Genomic DNA, 19,145 nt, shown 5'->3' with positions numbered 1-19,145 from the left:
GCGTTCTGATGATGGTGAGTGGTCTTGGTTTCTGTTAGTAAGATTCTTAAATTTGCCTTTTGCCATCTGATAATCTCTGGAGTTAGTTGTTATAGTTGTCTCTGGTTAGAGCTTGTTCCTCGGGTGATTCTGTTAGCCTCTATCAGCAGAGCTGGGATTCTAGCTCTCTCCTGAGTTTCAGTGTTCAGAGTACTCTCTGCAGGTAAGCTCTCCTCTTGCAGGGAAGGTGCCCAGATATCTGGTGTTCGAACCTGCCTCCTGGCAGAAGTTGTGATCCACTCACCAGAGGTCCTAAGATCCCGTGGAGAGTCCTATGGGGACCTTGGGGGTGTCCACAGACTCCGCGCCCAAGGTGCTGGTGCGGACCAGAAGGGACTTGTGACCCTGGTCAGGCCGGGTTTTCTGCTTCCCTAATTAATGCAGTCTCGGGTCTGGCGCGATTGGATTGGAGCAGAAGTTGTGTTCCACTCACCAGAGATCTTAAGATCCCATGGAGGGTCCTGTGGAGACCTTGGGGGTGTCTTCAGACTCCGTGCCTAAGGTGCCCCGGTGCTGGCATGGACCAGAAGTGCGAGTAATTACATTTTTAGTTGTGTCTCCTGTTAAAGCAGTTACAACTAGAATGCCTAAAAAGGTGTAATAGCACAGTACATATTTTAATTTTCCAAAATCAGAAATATGAGCAACATCCATTTACCATAATTGATTAGGTGCAAGTTCTCAAAGATTAATACCAGTGTGTGATACAGGAAAAAATTGAGGACATTCAGGGCAAGTCTTTCCAATTTGACATGCACATTTTCTAAAAATATCAAATTGTTGTTTCAAGCTATTACTATTTTGATGATGTAAAGAATGAGAATGTTTAGATAATTGTTCCTGTGTAAAGCCTATAATCGACCTGGTATGCAAATCTGCTGTGGCACTGCCCTCAAAAAGGAGTCCGGGAAATCCAGTATAAGGCTTTTAAATGTCCTATAAAGTAAGGAACAGTGTGTTCTCTTAAATTAAGTTGTATTTGCATAAATAATTGCAAATTTTGAGAATTAGCAGTATCTAAAAAGGAAACAGTTTCAAGCAATTTTAAACCATAAGCTATATATTGGCTATCAGTATACAAATTAAAAGCTTGATTTTTCAACATTTCAAAAACAGTTGCTACAGCTCATAATTTAATAATCTGTGCTGAAGTGGGAAGAAACTCAAGAGAATAAACATGTGATCCAATCACATATGCTGCTTTCACATTAGATGAGCCATCTGTAAATACAGTAAGCACATTTTCTATGTGCAGCATGTGTAAATTTACAGGAAATAAAAAAGCATGCATAGAGACAAATTTTAACAACTTGTCTTTTGGATTATGATTACCTATTTTTCCTGGAAAATTTGCACATGCAATAGGCCAAATATCAGTATTCTGCAAAAATCAATTTAATTGCTGTTTGGAATAAGGAATAAATATTTCATCGGGTAGTAATCAAACAAAGCAATAAAGTTCCCAGAGTCAAAAAAAAAAAAAAAAAGAAAAAGAAAAAGAAAAGAAATAAATAAAATAAAAAATAAAAAGTTCCCGGAGTCACTGGGTCTGGGGACTTATCAGGATTACCAAGAAAAAAGAAAAGTCACATTCCTCTGCTGTTTACCTCAATCCTTGCATCAGCCCAAACGCAAATACTCTTTTTCTTTTTTAAGATTTACTCTTTTATTATATGTAAGTACACTGTTGCAGTCTTCAGACACACCAGAAGAGGGCATCCGATCTAATTACAGATGGCTGCGAGCCACCATGTGGTTGCTGGGATTTGAACTCAGGACCTCCGGAAGAGCAGTCAGTGCCCTTGGTGTTTGTTTTGTTTGATTGGTTGGTTGGTTTTTGTTTGGTTTGCTTTGGTTTGGTTTGGTTTTTTTTTTTTTAATTAGATACTATCTTTATTTACATTTCAAATGTTATCCCCTTTCCTAGTTTCCCCTCCAAAAATCCTGGATCCCAGTCCCCCTCCTCATGCTCTCCAACCTACCCACTCCAGCCTCCTGGCCGTGGCATTCCCCTATAATGGGGCATAGAGCCTTCACAGGACCAAAGGCCACTCCTCCCATTGATGACAGACTAGGCCATCCTCTGCTACATATGCAGCTAAAGCCATCAGTCCCAACATGTGTGTTGTCGTTGATTGTGGTTTAGTCGCAGGGAGCTCTGGGAGTAATGATTAGTTCATATTGTTAGTCCTCCTATGGGGCTGCAAACCCCTTCAGATACTTGGGTACTTTCTCTAACTCCTTCATTGGGGACCCTGGGCTAAGTCCAATAGATGGCTGTGAACATCCATTTCTATATTTCTCAGGCACTGGCAGAGCCTCTCAGGAGACAACTTTATTAGGCTCCTGTCAGAAAGTTCTTGTTGACATCCCTAATAGCGACTGGGTTTTGGTGGTTGTTTATGGGGTGGATCCCCAGGAGGGGCAGTCTCTGGATGTTCATTCCTTCAGTCTCTGCTCTGAACTTTGCCTCTGTAACTCCTTCCATGGGTATTTTGTTCACCCTTCTAAGAAGGGTCATACTACCCACACTTTGGTCTGCATTCTTCTTGAGTTTCATGTGTTTTGTAAATTGTATCTTGGGTATTCTGACCTTCTGGGCTAATATCCACTTACCAGTGAATGCATATCATGTGATTTTGTGATTGGGTTACCTCACTTAGGATGATATCCTCCAGATCCATCCATATGTCTAAGAATTTCATGAATTTATTGTTTTTAATAGCTGCATAATACTCCATTGTGTAAATGTACCACATTTTCTATATCCATTACTCTGTTGAGGGAACATCTGGGTTCTTTCCAGTTTCTGGCTATTATAAATAAGGCTGTTATGAACAGAGTGCAGCATGTATGTCCTTATTACAAGTGGGAGCATCTTATGCCAAAGAGAGGTATTGCTGGATCTTCTGGTAGTACTATGTCCAATTTTCTGAGGATCCATCAAACTGATTTCTGGAGTGGGTGTACCGGCTTGCTATCCCAAAAGCAAAAGAGGAGTGTTCCTCTTTCTCCACATCCTCCCCAGCATCTGCTGTCACCTGAGTTTTTGATCTAAGCCATTATGACTGGTGTGAGGTAGAATCTCAGGGTTATTTTGATTTGCATTTCCCTGATGATTAAAAAGGTTGAACATTTTTTCAAGTGCTTCTCAGCCATTCGATATTCCTCAGTTGAGAATTCTTTGTTTAGCTCTGAACCTCATTTTTAATAGGGCTATTTGGATTTCTGGATTCCATCTTCTTGACTTCTTTGTATATATTGGATATTAGTCCCCTATCTTATTTAGGATTGGTAAATATCTTTTCCCAATCTGTTGGTTACCTTTTTGCCTTCTTGACAGTGTCCTTTGCCTTAAAGAAGCTTTGCAATTTTATGAGGTCCCAATTGTCAATTCTTGATCTAAGCACATAAGCTGTTGGTATTCTATTCAGGAAATTTTCCCTTGTGGCCATATCTTCGAGGCTCTTCCCCACTTTCTCCTCTATAAGTTTCAGTGTCTCTGGTTTTGTGTGGAGTTCCTTGATCCACTTAGACTTGAGCTTTGTACAAGGAGATAAGAAAGGAACCATTCACAATCTTCTACATGCTAATCACCAGTTGAGCTAGCAAAATTTGTTGAAAATGCTGTCTTTTTCCCACTGGATGATTTTAGCTCCCTTGTCAAAGATCAAGTGACCATAGGTGTGTGGGTTCATTTCTGGGTCTTCAATTCTATTCTGTTGACTTACCTGTCTGTCACTTAACAAGTACCATGCAGTTTTTATCACAATTGCTCTGTTGTACAGCTTGAGGTCAGGCATGGTGATTCCACCAGAAGTTCTTTTATTGTTGAAAATAGCTTTTGCTATTCAAGATTTTTTTGTTATTCCAGATGAATTTGTAAATTGCCCTTTCTAATTCTGTGAAGAATTGAGTTGGAATTTTGATGGGGATTGCATCAAATCTGTAGATTGCTTTCGGCAATTTTTACTATATTAATCATGCCAATCCATGAGCATGGGAGATCTTTTCATTTTCTGAGATCTTTGATTTCTTTCTTTTTTAATATTTTTATTAGGTATTTTCCTCATTTACATTTCCAATGCTATCCCAAAAGTCCCCCATACCCTCCCCACCACTCCCCTACCCACCCACTCCCACTTTTTGGCCATCCCTGCATCCCTGATATAAAGCCTACTTAATCATGATGGATGATTGTTTTGACATGTTCTTGGTTTCAGCTTGCAAAAATTTTATTGAGGATCTTTGCATTAATATTCATAAGGGATATTGGTCTGAAGTTCCCTTTCTTTGTTGGGTCTTTATGTGGTTTAGGTATCAGAGTAATTATGGCTTCATAGAATGAATCATAGAATGGTTAGAGTACCTTCTATTTCTATTTTGGGGGAAAGTTTGAGAAGAATTAGAATTAGGTCTTCTTTGAAGGTCTGATAGAACTCTGCACTAAACCCATCTGGTCCTGGGCTTTTTTTGGTTGGGAGACAATTAATGAATGTTTCTATTTCTTTAGGGATATGGGACTGTTTAGATCATTCATCTGATCCTGATTTAAATTTGGTACCTTGTATCTGTCTAGAAAATTGTCCATTTCATCCAGGTTTTCCAGTTTTGTTGAGTATAGCCTTTTGTAGAAGGATCTGATGGTGCTTTGGATTTCTTCAGGGTCTGTTGTTCTGTCTTCCTTTTAGTTTATGATTTTGTTAATTAGGATGCTGTCCCTGTGCCCTCTAGTGAGTCTGGCTAAGGATTTATCTATCTTGTTGATTTTCTCAAAGAACCAGCTCCTGGTTTGATTGACTCTTTGTATACTTCTTTTTGTTTATACTTGGTTGTTTTCAGCCATGAGTTTGATTATTTCCTGCTGTCTACTCCTCTTGAGTGAATTTGCTTCCTTTTGTTCTAGAGCTTTTTATGTGCTGTCAAGCTGCTAGTGTATGCTTTCTCTAGTTTCTTTTTAGAGGCACTAAGAGCTTTGAGTTTTCCTCTCAGGACTCCTTTCATTGTGTTCCATAAGTTTGGGTATGATGTGTCTCATTTCCATTAAATTCTAAAAAGTCTTTAATTTCTTTATTTCTTCCTGGCCAAGTTATCATTGAATAGTGTGTTGTTCAGCTTCCATGTGAATGCGGGCTTTCTATTATTTATGTTGTTATTGAAGATCAGCCTTAGTCCATGGTGATCTCAAAGGATGCATGGGATTTATTTCAGTCTTTGTGTATCTGTAGAGGCCTGTTTTGTTACCAATTATATGGTCAATTTTGGAGAAGGTACCATGAGGTGCTGCGAAGAAGGTATAGTCTTTTGTTTTAGGATAAAATGTTCTATAGATCTGTTAAATCCATTTGTTTCATAACTTAAGTTAGTTTCACTGTGTCTCTGTTTAGTTTCTGTTTCCAGGATCTTTTCATTGATGAGAATGGGGTGTTGAAGTCTCCCACTATTATTGTGTGTAGTGCAATATGTGCTTTGAGTTTTACTAAAGTTTCTTTAATGAATGTGGATGCCCTTGCATTTGGAGCATATATGTTCAGAATTGAGAGTGCATCTTGGTAGATTTTACCTTTGATGAGTATGAAGTGTCCTTCTTTGTCTTTTTTTAATAACTTGAGGTTGAAAGTCGATTTTATTCGATATTAGGATGGCTACTCCAGGTTGTTGCTTGGGACCTTTTGCTTGGAAAATTGTTTTCCAGCCTTTTACTCTGAGGTAGCATCTGTCTTTGTCCCTGAGGTGAGTTTCCTGTATGCAGCAAAATGCTGCGTCCTATTTATGTAGCCAGTCTGTTGGTCTATGTCTTTTTATTGAAGAATTGAGTCCAGAGATATTAAGGAAAAGTAATTGTTGCTTCCTGTTATTTTTCTTGTTAGAGTTGGGATTCTGTTCATGTGGCTGTCTTCTTTTATGTTTGTTGAAGGATTACTTTCTTCCACTTTCTATGGTATAATTTTCCTCCTTATGTTGGAGTCTTCCCTTTATTATCCTTTGAATGACTAGATTCCTGGAAAGATATTGTGTAAATTTGGTTTTGTCATGGAATAGTTTGGTTTCTTCATCTATGGTCATTAAGAGTTTTGTTGGGTATAGTTGCCTGGGATGGCATTTGTGTTCTCTTAGGGTCTGTATGACATCTGTCCAGAATCTTCTGGTTTTCATAGTCCCTGATGAGAAGTCTGGTGTGATTCTGATAGGTCTGCCTTTATATGTTACTTAACCTTTTCCCTTGCTGCTTTTAGTATTCTACCTTTATTTAGTGCATTTGTTGTTCTGATTATTATGTGTAAGGAGGAATTTCTTTTCTGGCCCAGTCTACTTGGAGTCCTGTAGGCTTCTTTTATGTTCATGGGTATCTCTTTCTTTAGGTTAGGGAAGTTTTCTCCTATAATTTTGTTGAAGATAATTACTGGTCCTTTAAGTTGAAAATCTTCGTTCTCATCTATACCTATTATCCCTAGGTTTGGTCTTCTCATTGTGTCCTGGATTTCCTGGATGTTTTGAGTTAGGATTTTTTGAATTTTGCATTTTCTTTGACTGTTATGCCCATGTTTTTTATGAAATATTCTGCACCTGAGATTCTCTCATCCATCTCTTGTATTCTGTTGGTAATGCTTGCATCTATGGCTCATGATTTCTTTCCTAGGATTTCTATCTCCACAGTTATCTCCCTTTGTGAATTCTTTATTGTTTCTACTTCTGATTTTAGATCCTGGATGGTTTTGTTCAATTCCATCACCTCTTTGGTTGTATTTTCCTGTAATTCTTTAAGTGTTTTTTGTGTTTCCTCTTTAAGGGCTTCTACCTGTTTAGCTGTGTTCGCCTGTATTTCTTTAAGAGAGTTATTAATGTCCTTCTAAAAATCCTCTACCAGCATCATGAGATATGATTTAAAATCCAAATCTTGCTTTTCCAGTGTGTTAGGGTTTCCAGGACTCGCTGTGGTGGGAGTACTGGGTTCTGATGATGCTAAATAGTCTTGGGTTCTGTTGGTTAGATTCTTGCATTTGCCTTTTGCCATTTGGTAATCTCTGGTGTTAGATATTCTTGCTGTGTCTGCCTGGAGCTTGTTCCTCCTGTGAGTCTGTAAGCCTGTGTCAGCACTTCTGGGAGACTGGCTCTCTCCTAGCAAGACCAGTGCACAGAGGGCTGCAGAAGAGCCCCACCTCCTGGCTGCAGATGTAGGCCCATAAGACCTGTCCCAGCTGCTCTGCTGCTTCTGCAGCCTGTGCACTTCTGAATGGACCTGCCTTAGAGAGGCACCAGAGAGAAAATGGAGATCTCCCCTGAGTCCTGGGGTCAGAGTACTCCAGTTAGTGCACTTAACCACTGAGCCAAATACGCTTATCTGATCTTACTACCTCCTCTGAGCCCAGTGACAAGTACTTGCCAAATTTCTATAAGAGACACCAAGAGCTCTCCACAGTGGTATAACTCTGAATGGACCACTATCAAAGGTGTCCCAGCAACCCACAGTGAGCCCTTTCTAGGATCAAGTGGAAGTCAATCTCAACTCGTATCTGATGCTTGCATACAAAGCTGCTAGGACCACCCTCAGGAATCACATGGTGCCACATCCTCAGGCCCCACCTGATGCCACCCTTATACTTAATGAAAGCAACTGCCAAGCCCCTTTGGCACCAGAAGTAGAAAGCTAAGTTTTACTCATTCAATACCAACTTCTTTCCTACTATAGTGTCTACCTATGTCGCTGATTTCCTGGGTCTATCTGATATCATAACTGCCAGTGGATCTCTCTGCCTACTTATGATGATGTTCTTAACATTCATCTGCCTCTAGACTTGGTCCTCATGTATCTCCCAGGGAAGGCAGTGCCAGATAATGGAGTAACCATAATGAAGTCACCATTGAAACAGCCCAGTTGGCACTAAGACCCAAATGACCAAGCACACATTAACTTAACCTTCCCAGAATACAACATGTTCACCAAAAGGTTGTTGTCCTTATCAGACCTTAAATAACGCACACACACACATAAATAAATAAATAAATAAATAAATAAATAAATAAATAAATAAATGGATTTTTTTTTGGTTTGGGTTTTGAGACAGGATTTCTCTTTGTAACAAGCGCTGGCTATTCTAGACTTGCTTTGTAGACCAGTGTGGAGAGCCGTGCATGCTGCGAGCAATCACCATTATAAGATGGCGCTGGGCGAGCAACAAATCAGGAGCTGACACGCCACATCAGGTGCTGAAACGCCATGGCTGAGCGCTATATAAGCGACTCCATTTTCTGGGGTCGGGGTCTTCCTGAGAAGTATGCAATAAAGCTTTGCTGCAGAAGATTCCGGTTGTCCTGAGTGTGTTCTTGCCGGCAGGGACAAAAGCTCGGGATAGACCAGACTGGCTGTGAACTCAGAGATCAACCTGCCTCTGCCTCCTGAATGCTGGGATTAAAAGTGTGTGACACCACACAGAAATGTTGAACTTTTTTTTTAAAGAAATTCCGTAAAATAAGATCAGCGTGGTTATTTGCTCCTCCTCTTCTTATAGCGTCAGTATTCCAGGGTCAGCCTATGCTTTCCACACTGGAGTTGACCTAAATTTCTGTCATAAATCTTCCCTCTGCCTACTAAGAGCAGTCCCTGAAAAACCAAGAAATATTGCTTTAAAACATCTTATGCACCTTCAAAGGGAACTGTCACTTCACAAGCACCCACTGTGCACAGCTTGTATGGCAATTAATATACAGGATGTCCACAGACTTGGATTAGGGAGCTTGACCCAAGGTCTTTCACCAATGTGCTCCATGCTTGCCCTGTGTCCTGTGGGAAACATGGATACTAATTACAGAAGTGACCAGTATCACAGTGAGCTACCATAAGGGTCTTAATGGGAACTCAGTAGGAGTCTTTGCCAATTAGAAGCCTTCTGACAGCTGGGGTTTCCCAATATTGGTAGTTCAAGCTGTTATTTCACAAAACTTTTATAAGTCCTTCACTAAAGTTCTAGGTTATTCTCCTCTAGTCTGTGAAAAGATCTGATAAAATATAGCTGTGGTTTTCTATCCTTTTCCAAGCCATACATAGGCAGGAAAGGTTGCTCACCCTAACCTGAAGTTGAGGCTCCTTTTAGAACTCTGTGCACCCATCAGTGGTGGCACATGTCTTTAATCCCAGTGCTCAGCAGGCAGAGGCAGGGGGATCGCTGTGAGTTCAAGGCCAACCTGGTCTACAGAGTGAGTTCTAGGATAGCCAGAGCTACACAGAGAAACTCTGTCTGTAAGAGAAAGAAAGAAGAAAGGGAGGGAGAGAGGGAGGGAGGGAGGAAAGGAGGGAGGGAGGGAGGGAGGGAGGGAGGAAGGGAGGGATATAGTGGGAAGGGGTGACAAGGAGGGAGGCAATGAGCCTCTTTGACTCTATCATATCCATGGGGCACCACAACCCAGCAAGGCTTTAAGTATTTCAAATTAAGCCTAGCATCCAGAGGTCTTCCTCTTTGCCCATGTTGTGGGTGTTGCAACACAGACAGATTCCATGTAAGGAGATAGGTTTGGAATCCAAAAGACTCAACTAAGTAAATAGAAGCAAAGGCCATCTTCTGCCCCTTCTGTCCCTGGGAGTATAAAGGCAGTATCTCAGCCTCAGCTATCAGCCTGTCACTCCTCACTGGCCACCATGCTGGGCTCAGGGCTGCTCCTGGTAGCCATACTGGCCTTCCTGAGTGTCATGGTCTTGGTGTCTATCTGGCAGCAGAAAATCAGGGGGAAGTTGCCCCCAGGACCCATCCCTTTGCCTTTCATTGGAAATTATCTGCAACTGAATAGAAAAGATGTCTACAGCTCCATAACACAGGTATCACTGGATGAAGGGATGGATGGGACATGGGACACATACAAGAGTTTGTGTGATTTCAGATGTTTTTGTCAGAAAATTCACAGAATAATCCAACGTCTCTTACTAGTGGGATTTAGAAGGCTCTGGAGCTATTTCAAGTCTTTGGTTTGTTGTTTGTTTGTTTGTTTGCTTGCTTGCTTGCTTGCTTGTTTGTTTTCAAGCTTTTTTTGTAGGATATCACATAATCTGACCTCTGTGTACTGGTCCAGTTAAGTGAATAAGTCCTCTAACAGCCCCCATTTATTCCACATCAGCTCCAAGAGCACTATGGCCCTGTGTTCACCATCCACCTTGGGCCTCGCCGGGTTGTGGTGCTTTATGGATATGATGCAGTCAAAGAGGCTTTGGTGGACCAAGCTGAGGAGTTCAGTGGACGAGGCGAAGTGGCCACCTTTAATACACTCTTCAAAGCCTATGGTGAGGAGAATCTGAAATCTGTGATTGTAGACAGACTTTTGCTACTTTGTGGGTTCTTCTTTCTTCCACCCTTCACCCTCTTCACCCATTTAACCTCCTAACACTAGGTAGAAGAGAAAAATAGAGAGAGTCGAATGGGAACAAAATTATTGTTAGACTACTTCCTGCTCATTAGGAGTGATGAGTTCCTTAGGGCAAGTTTAATCTTCACAGTCAGGATATCTAATTTCTTCTTGCTCTTGTTTCTTTGCACACGACTACTTAACAAACCACAACCAACAGTAACCAACCAACAACCAAAACCATCCTCTTGGGGCCCTAGCATTTATATAACCTCTGAGGAGTCCCCAGAATTCTAAGTACTTCCTCCCTTCTTTTTGTTCTTCTTCCATGGCTTCCACCGAGGCTCCTCAGTCCCTTCTCCTTCCTCAAGGTCTCTAGCCCAGTAAACCTAAACCCTGCCTATGTCTCTACCCCTAACTATTGGCTGATGGGATCTTTATTTACCAATCAGAATTAACTAGGGCAGAGTCCCTCAGGCTAAGTGTAGACTCCAAATCTTAGAGAGTAGCACTTAGCATTATGATAAACAGTGAAAGACAAAACCTCAACACCAGGGTATGTTTTTATATAAGAAGTCCTTACTTTAGTGGGGATTTGCTGTTATCAGAAAATGCTAAATATTGGTTGATTTAGCCATTTCAGGGACCCAGAGCAGCTAACCAGCATCAAGAGGCATGATAGAATTGGTCCAGCTAAAATATTGAGGACTAGTTTCCCTGCCTTCTGAGTCTCTCTGCTTCTGCCTGTTTGTAACTTTCTGTTTCCTTGCCTGGCTGATTAGTTCCAACTTTCTTATTCTGAGTGTGTCTAATGCAGGATCTGTGTTTGTATATTCTGTGTTCTTCCCATCTCTATCCATCTTTGTCTCTCTTCTTTTCTCTTAGAAGCCTTTTCCAGTGTGGACCTGGTCCTTCCTCAGCCTCAATCTACTTCTCTCCAACCCTCATGTTCTTATCTTTACAGGTGTGGTATTCAGCAATGGGGAACGAGCCAAACAACTCAGACGCTTCTCCATAGCCACACTGAGAGATTTCGGTGTGGGCAAGCGTGGTGTGGAGGAGCGCATCCAGGAGGAGGCAGGCTGTTTGATCAAGATGTTGCAGGGCACTTGTGGTAAGCAAGAGACCCTTAAGTGTTTGGGCAAGAGAAGGAACATCCCCTGTACCAAGAGCCTATGAGCTGTGGAGAAGGAGGGTGGGGAAGACCACCTACCAAACCATCCCCAAAATCTGGTGCTGAGAGTTTGGTGCCTCACTCCAATGCCCATACCATCTTCTAACTCTTCTTCCTCATAATTCCAATGTCTTCCCAACAATGTCACTCATCTCAGGAGCCCCCATTGACCCCACCATCTACCTGAGCAAAACAGTCTCCAATGTCATTAGCTCCATTGTCTTCGGGGACCGCTTCAACTATGAGGACAAAGAGTTCCTGTCACTGCTGCAGATGTTGAGTCAAATGAACCAATTTGCTGCTTCACCCACAGGGCAGGTAACAGACTCCAGCTCTGCCAATTGCCCTTGCAATATCCCACATTGGCCATACCCACAAAGGGCAAGGACCACCCCAAATCTCATACCCACAAACATAAGCTCCCCTCAAAACCAGCCTTTACCCTCAGACAATTAACATTTACATCAGAACCCATGGGAGCTATCGAGTACTCAGAACCTAATGACATCTGGATACCTCAAATAGCCTGAGAACAAAGCCCTCTGCTTGGCTCTCTTCCCTGTGCAGGTTTCCCCAGCTTAGTCTCTAACAAATCTTCTGTATGGTCCTCCTGAAAGTTGAGACACCTGCCCAAGGGAAACAACTGACCACCTCAGGTCCCCTCCTCCATTCCTGAACACCTACCTGGTTCTGCAAAATCAAGGCCAGTAAAGTTATTCAGCCCATCCACGCTGCTCTCCCAAAATATCCCACTGGCCCAATGGCACAAAAGTCATCTGCTTGTCCCAGGTCAATTCAGGAAGGAGTAGACAGGCACCTCAACCAAGGAAACTGAACACAGACCTCAGGACAGACTGTTTTCCTAAACAATGATATGAGTGTCTCCCAGCCACACACAGCCTTCATCAAAACAATGTCTGACAGGTGTGTCCACACCTTATACCCTGAACCATCCCACACTGAAGTCCTGACTATGTAGAAAACAGATGCTAATCTCAAACAAGTATCAAGACAACTAAACTCAGCCCTCCCGGATGCCTAAACATCTAGATTCATGAGTCACTGTGACACTCTGTCCTGAATGCTAGAAGCCTGGAGTCATGGTCTGATCCAAAAATTAGTTAAATAGTTGAATGTCTACCAGTGTCCCCTTTGGAGCCACCTCGTCTGGATTGAAAGACAATGACCTTCCTTCTTTAAATCGCTTCAGCGACAGATCAGTGGTTTAAGAGCATGCACGTCTCATCCTGAGTTCAGTTCCCAGCACCTATGACGTTTCCCACCTCTAGGAGATGTGACTTCAGACACCTGTATTCATGCACACACACATAATTAAAAGTAAAATAATAATAATAATAATAATAAATAACAACAACCACAAAATGAATGTAAAGAGTTCTTTAAAGACTAGAGTTGCGGTTTATTGCAATCCAGCCTCACATACATACATTAGTACATGGATGGATGCCTTGAGACAAGTCCCACTCCCACTGAGTGTTGCCACTGACAAGCCTCATTCCCGTCTTTTCTCCTCCCACCCCAGCTCTATGACATGTTCCATTCAGTGATGAAGTACCTGCCCGGACCACAGCAACGGATCATCAAGGATTCTCATAAACTGGAAGACTTCATGATACAGAAAGTGAAGCAGAACCACAGTACCCTGGACCCCAATTCCCCACGAGACTTCATTGACTCCTTTCTCATCCACATGCAAAAGGTGATCCCAGCATCTGGGGATGGGACATCTAAACCAGGGCAGCATGAAATCACCCTAGAAAAGGAGGAACAGAGGCCCATTAAGTCCCTATGATGTTCCTCACAGACGCAATCATAATTAAACATCACTTTTCCATCTGTTGAGCCTTCCTTATGCAAGCCAGGGTATGGGCAAGCAAATTAGCATGCTAACCAATATTCCAGTGTTCCCCTACGAGACACTGTTCTCAGTGCATCCTGCTATTTGCCTACTTAGCATGCATTGAAGCTACTGTTGAAGAGCCTGTAAAGCTTAAATTTCACACAGTGTGCCCAGGGTTGCATACTGACTTCATGCACCCAGAAAACTGTGCACTCTTGCCTCTCTGTGGCTCTCAGGCTTTTGCTCTTGGCCACGTGCTCTCCAGCATTTCATATCACCATTAGGATATACACATCAATACATATCAGTGGCCTAGGCAACTTAAGTGTTTTATGTGATATCTAAGGACTTCTTTCACAACTGAGAAGAAAGGACATAGAATTCTATTGCACATGAAGGTCAAGGGTCTGTTTAGGGGCTCTTCTATGAGTTGTTTGAGGGAGGAGAGAATGAAGTTTAAATTCTGATCTGTGTCTCAGACCTATCTCTAATAACACACCCCATCATGGCATCTGGGTTCTTTCTCACAGTCCTTACCCCTCACTGTCTAAATATCCCAACCATAAAATGAGTGGCAGACAGTCAGTAGACAGAGAAAAGAGCAAAGCTTCTCCTGCAAACCCAAGGCTCCACACAACCTGGAGATTACCTTTCCCGTAGTTGTCTGGACCCTTTGAGAATAAGATCCAAAGAAATGTCCAGAAATGGTGCCTGTTGGGTCAATCTCCTCCATGAGGAACTTAAGCCACAGTTGATGGCTGTTGAGAAAAGAGGAAATCATATTCCTTAGTGGTGTGGCTACCAGTAAATTATCCTTTCTCAAGTGAAGAACCCCTAACCCATACTCATGCAGCCAAGCCTATTTATAACCAGTTGTCCATCCCCCCCAAAAAATACATAACAGGAAAATAGGAAGGAGGCTTATTAAGGATAAGAAAGAATTCCACAAAGTGGAAAAAAGAAGATAACAGAGGGGAATATGGTTAAAGTGCATTTCACATATATGTCTAAAAAATGAGGACTCAAGGTTCAGTGGGTGTGGAAGGGAATTCATCTGGGAGGGGGAGAGGTGTGAATATATTCACAGTAAAATAAATGAAATTCTCAAAGAATTAATAAAAATATTTATAAAAGAATGACTAGAAAGTTTTAGAAAATTAAAATCCTTAATGTTCTCCAAGAGGATGACAAACTGATAGATTTGGGTTCTCTCTCTCTCTCTCTCTCTCTCTCTCTCTCTCTCTCTCTCTCTCTCTCTCTCTCTCTCTCTCTCTCTCCAGGAGAAAAATGCTAATTCAGAGTTCCACATGAAGAACCTAGTGATGACATCATTGAACCTCTTCTTTGCTGGGTCTGAGACAGTCAGCTCCACACTACGCTATGGCTTCCTGCTACTAATGAAGCATCCAGATGTAGAGGGTAAGGATGGCTGTGTGGCAGGGAAGAAGTTGGGAACCCCAGATGCTCCAACTTTTTCCAACCTGACAATGACCCTCACCTTTCCCAGGTCCCTGGATGCTCAGACATGCCCTGCTATGCAGAAACAAGAGCATATTAAATGCATAAACAGAGTTCTCACTGTTAAAATATTAGACATTCCCAAATTGATTTCCCACTGGCTGCCAGATCCTTACTCTCTGGTCCCTGCCCTGACTCCTCCTTCTTCTCCCCACCATGATTCTGTCATGAAAAGGATAAAATGACCCTGCCCAACATTTAGGTATGGAAATATGCTTTCAATGGCCTATATGCATGTCACTTACAGAGACATGTACTACATACAGTGTTACACATGTGAACTATTGCACCTGCTTTGAGGCTCCTGGACTTTAAAAAACACCCCAACTCCCCTTGTCTTCCAGCCAAGGTCCATGAGGAGATTGACCGAGTGATTGGCAGGAACCGACAGCCCCAATATGAGGACCATGTGAAGATGCCCTACACCCAGGCTGTGATCAATGAGATCCAGAGATTTTCTAACTTTGTTCCTTTGGGCATTCCTCGAAAGATTACCAAGGATACTTCCTTCCGTGGCTTCTTCCTCCCCAAGGTACAGCCATAGCCATCAGGAGGGGCCTTTAGCCCACTTCCTGATGCCTTAGGGCCCCTTTCCATCTACAGTTATCTAACTCCACTCTATTCCCCCAACTACTATGTCAGCCTCACCAGGGTCCTCTGATTAGATAGATTATTGTCACCTCTCCTAGACTTAGTGTCTCTGGAGATTTATCCACATGTCTCCAACTTCTTGTCCCATTGCTTTGAATTCCAAGTTCTATCTGCTCCTCTGTCTTGCTACCTTCCAATATCTCAACTCCTGGGCTGGAGGCAAAGGCCTGGTGTCACTCTAGCAGCCTGTCTCAGAACATGAACCCAATGGAGCTCATATCTCCTACTCCTGGTGGCACACATCACATCTCCTCAAAACTCATACTCCATAATATCCCTTACTCAGGAGACCCCCAACTCTGTGCCTTTCAGATCTCTTCATTTAGAACCTAACACCTTCTGTTGTCCTTTCTCCATTTATCCATCTTCTTAAACTCCATCTTCCCTCTTCCAGGGCACCGAAGTGTTCCCTATACTGGGTTCTCTGATGACAGATCCAAAGTTCTTCTCTAGCCCAAAAGACTTCAACCCACAGCACTTCCTGGATGACAAGGGTCAGTTGAAGAAGATCCCTGCTTTTCTGCCCTTTTCCATTGGTAAGAAAACACTGGGTTACCAGACCACTGCTCACACCAACAGGGGTAGCTCATGCCAGCTCCCCTCTCTGTGATGCAACCTAACATCAAGCCAACCAGTTGCAGCCCCTGGACCTCCCAAGCCTCAGACATCCTGGATGCCTATGAAAGGATCAGTGGGATCAGTGATCTCTTTCAGAGAGCAGGGGGCAGTTTTAATGCAGTTTTAAATGATTTTTTGTTTCCTTTATTTTTTAAAATAATTTATTTAATATGCACTGGTGTAAAGTTGTCGGATACCTTGGAACTCGAGTTACAGACACTCATGAGCTGCCATATGGGTGCTGGGAATTGAACCTGGGTCCTTTGGAAGAGCAGACAGTGCTCTTAACCACTGAACCATCTCTCCAGCCATATATTCAGACTCTTTAAAAGAGGACAACAGCCAAGTGGTGGTGGTACCTGTCTTTAATCCCAGCACCGGAAAAGCAGAAGCAGGTAGATCTGTGAGTTCAACACCAACCTGGGTCTGTGTAAGTTACAGGACAGCAAAGATTACACAGAGAAAACCCTGACTTAAAAAAACTAAAAATAAATAAATAAGTGATAGATGATAGATGATAGATAGATAGATAGATTAGATAGATAGATAGATAGATAGATAGATAGATAGATAGATAGATAGATAGATAGATAGATAGATAGATTAGATAGATAGATAGATAGATAGATAGATAGATAGATAGATAGATAGATAGATAGATAGATAGATAGTGTAAAGTTGTCGGATACCTTGGAACTGGAGTTACAGACACTCATGAGCTGCCATATGGGTGATAGATAGATAGATAGATAGATAGATAGATAGATAGATAGATAGATAGATAGACGCATATGTACATACATGTGTACTTAGATACATAGATGATAGATAATTAGATGAATAAATGAGTGAGGCCACAGCAGAGCATTCACATTGGAAATATAATTGGTAATTGGTAGAGGAAACATCTGACTTCTCATTGCTCCAGCCTACCATGGGTTACCCCACTTTGTGTGTAGGAACATTGGGGTTCTGAGAGACTTGGGAGCCTTTCCTAATGATCCCTCACACTCCAGTGTAGAAACCCCTTCTCCCTAAGAGAACACGGCTGCACACTGGGTACTGAGGCAAGGCATCAGTGAGAGCTGACTCCACGCCTGTGCTCCTTCCCTCTCTCCTCTTCAGGGAAGCGATTCTGCTTTGGAGACGGCCTGGCTAAGATGGAGCTGTTCCTGTTCTTCACCACCATCTTGCAGAACTTCCGTTTCAAGTTCGCAAGGAACTTGAAAGAAGATATCAATGAGTCCCCCACACCAGAAGGGTTTACCAGGATCATACCAAAATACACCATGAGCTTCGTGCCCATCTGATTCTGGGTTGAGCCAAGGTGGATCAAGAAGGAGGGAGAGACAGAAGTGGTGCCAGAAGGAAGGTGGAGTGAAGAGAGAAGATGAAGACCGCTGGGTTAAGAAGGGGCCACCTGCATGGAAGAAATAGAAAAGACTACTCACCTTGGTAAAATTGTAACAGTAATAATAAAAAAAAAAAAAAGAAACACACAGTAAGCAGCAGTAACAAAAGCTGTCACTCATCCAGCAAGGGTCACTCACCTCTGCAAAACTGTCCCATCCTTCTCTCATTCAGTACTCGAAACAAGAGCAGTGTGTTCCCAAGCCCAGTGTACAGGTGGCAAAGATGAAGCTTACAAATTTGAATCTAAACTGAGGTTTAAAAGACTCAGGTTAGCTAAGTCTGAGGCATGGCACTCTATCCCCAGCATTCAGAGGCAGGAAACATGAAACTCTAGGAGGCCAGCCAGGATTACACAATGAGAACTTATCTCAAAAAAGCAGCAAGAGCAACAAAAACAACATCGTTTAAATTGCATTCTCATAGACCATAAGAGTCTAGCACGTACTTAAACACAGATTTGTATCCACAGCCATTTGGTCAGGTTTTTCGTTCTTTTTGTTTTGTTTACCGATTGTGGTTTTGTTTGTTTGTTTGTTTATTTTGTTTTGTTTTGTACATCACTGTTAGGAATATTTAATTTGCATTTACCTATTAGTGTGGATGGTAGAGCATGCCATGGGTCACATGTGGAAACAAAAGGACGGTTTTTGGAATTGTCATCTCTCCTTACAATACTTGGATCCCAGAACTCAAATTCAGGTGGTCAACCTTGACATCAAGCACTTTTACCCACTGAGACATCTAACTGCCCATTTAGGCAGTTAAAGCAGTTTCTTCCTTCCTTCCTTCCTTCCTTCCTTCCTTCCTTCCTTCCTTCCTTCCTCCCTCCCTCCCTCCCTCCCTCCTTTCTTTCTTTCTTTCAAGATAATATATATACATATATGCGCATACACACACATTATATATATAATGTGTGTATATGCATATATATATGTATATGTATGTGTGTATGTATATATATATACATGTATGTGTGTATGCAGATATAGATATAGATATAGATATAGATATAGATATAGATATAGATATAGATATAGATGTAGATATAGATATAGATGTAGATATAGATATAGATGTAGATATAGATATAGATATAGATACATCTGCATGTTCACCTGCATGCCAGGGAAATCACAAGATCATATTACAGATGTTGTGAGCCACCATGTGGTTGCTGGGAATTGAACTCAAGACCTCTAGAAGAGGAGCCCGTGCCCTTAAAAGCTGAGCCATCTCTCCAGCCCCCTAGACAGTTTCTTAATGTCACCCTTTCCTCAAATAAAACAACAAGGACTTGGGGCATTATTATATACCCAGAATAACCCTGTCTGACGTGTTTTTCCATAGCCCTGGCAGGCAACTGATCTGGCTCCAACACATACTTTCCAACAGTCTTGCTTTCTCCTATACACCTTAATCACCTGAACACCTGCTGTGCCTCACCCCCTGTGAAAGGTAAGGCCACTGTGTCTGACTTAGTCTGAGAGATAAAAATCACTTGGACAGAAATCCAGGAGAACATTAAATTATCATAGGTCA

At 42.1% G+C, this 19,145-nt stretch overlaps 1 protein-coding gene across 1 annotated transcript; it reads left to right on the top strand.

Moving 5' to 3' along the window:
• The first annotated feature begins 9,627 nt into the window (after positions 1 to 9,627).
• On the top strand, positions 9,628 to 17,688 carry LOC147003366 (cytochrome P450 2A12). The gene is made up of 9 exons (XM_085842005.1): positions 9,628 to 9,850; positions 10,147 to 10,309; positions 11,336 to 11,485; positions 11,703 to 11,863; positions 13,089 to 13,265; positions 14,687 to 14,825; positions 15,269 to 15,456; positions 15,970 to 16,111; positions 17,319 to 17,688. Exons 1-9 carry the CDS (start codon positions 9,674 to 9,676, stop codon positions 17,501 to 17,503), a joined length of 1,482 nt encoding a protein of 493 aa, XP_085698131.1. The 5' UTR covers positions 9,628 to 9,673; the 3' UTR covers positions 17,504 to 17,688.
• Positions 17,689 to 19,145: the final 1,457 nt, after the last annotated feature.

The sequence above is a fragment of the Mus caroli genome, unplaced genomic scaffold, assembly GCF_978045245.1.
Source record: "Mus caroli unplaced genomic scaffold, Mus_caroli_1 scaffold_8, whole genome shotgun sequence".
Classification (NCBI taxonomy): domain Eukaryota; kingdom Metazoa; phylum Chordata; class Mammalia; order Rodentia; family Muridae; genus Mus; species Mus caroli.
This window is presented reverse-complemented; position numbering and strand designations above follow the sequence as displayed.

Excerpts from the sequence above, each read along its gene's own strand:
- LOC147003366 (XM_085842005.1), top strand. The coding sequence starts at position 9,674 with ATGCTGGGCTCAGGGCTGCTCCTGGTAGCCATACTGGCCTTCCTGAGT. Across the intron at positions 13,266-14,686 it reads TTCTCATCCACATGCAAAAG|GAGAAAAATGCTAATTCAGA; the intron begins GTGATCCCAGCA and ends CTCTCTCTCCAG. Across the intron at positions 16,112-17,318 it reads TTTTCTGCCCTTTTCCATTG|GGAAGCGATTCTGCTTTGGA; the intron begins GTAAGAAAACAC and ends TCTCCTCTTCAG.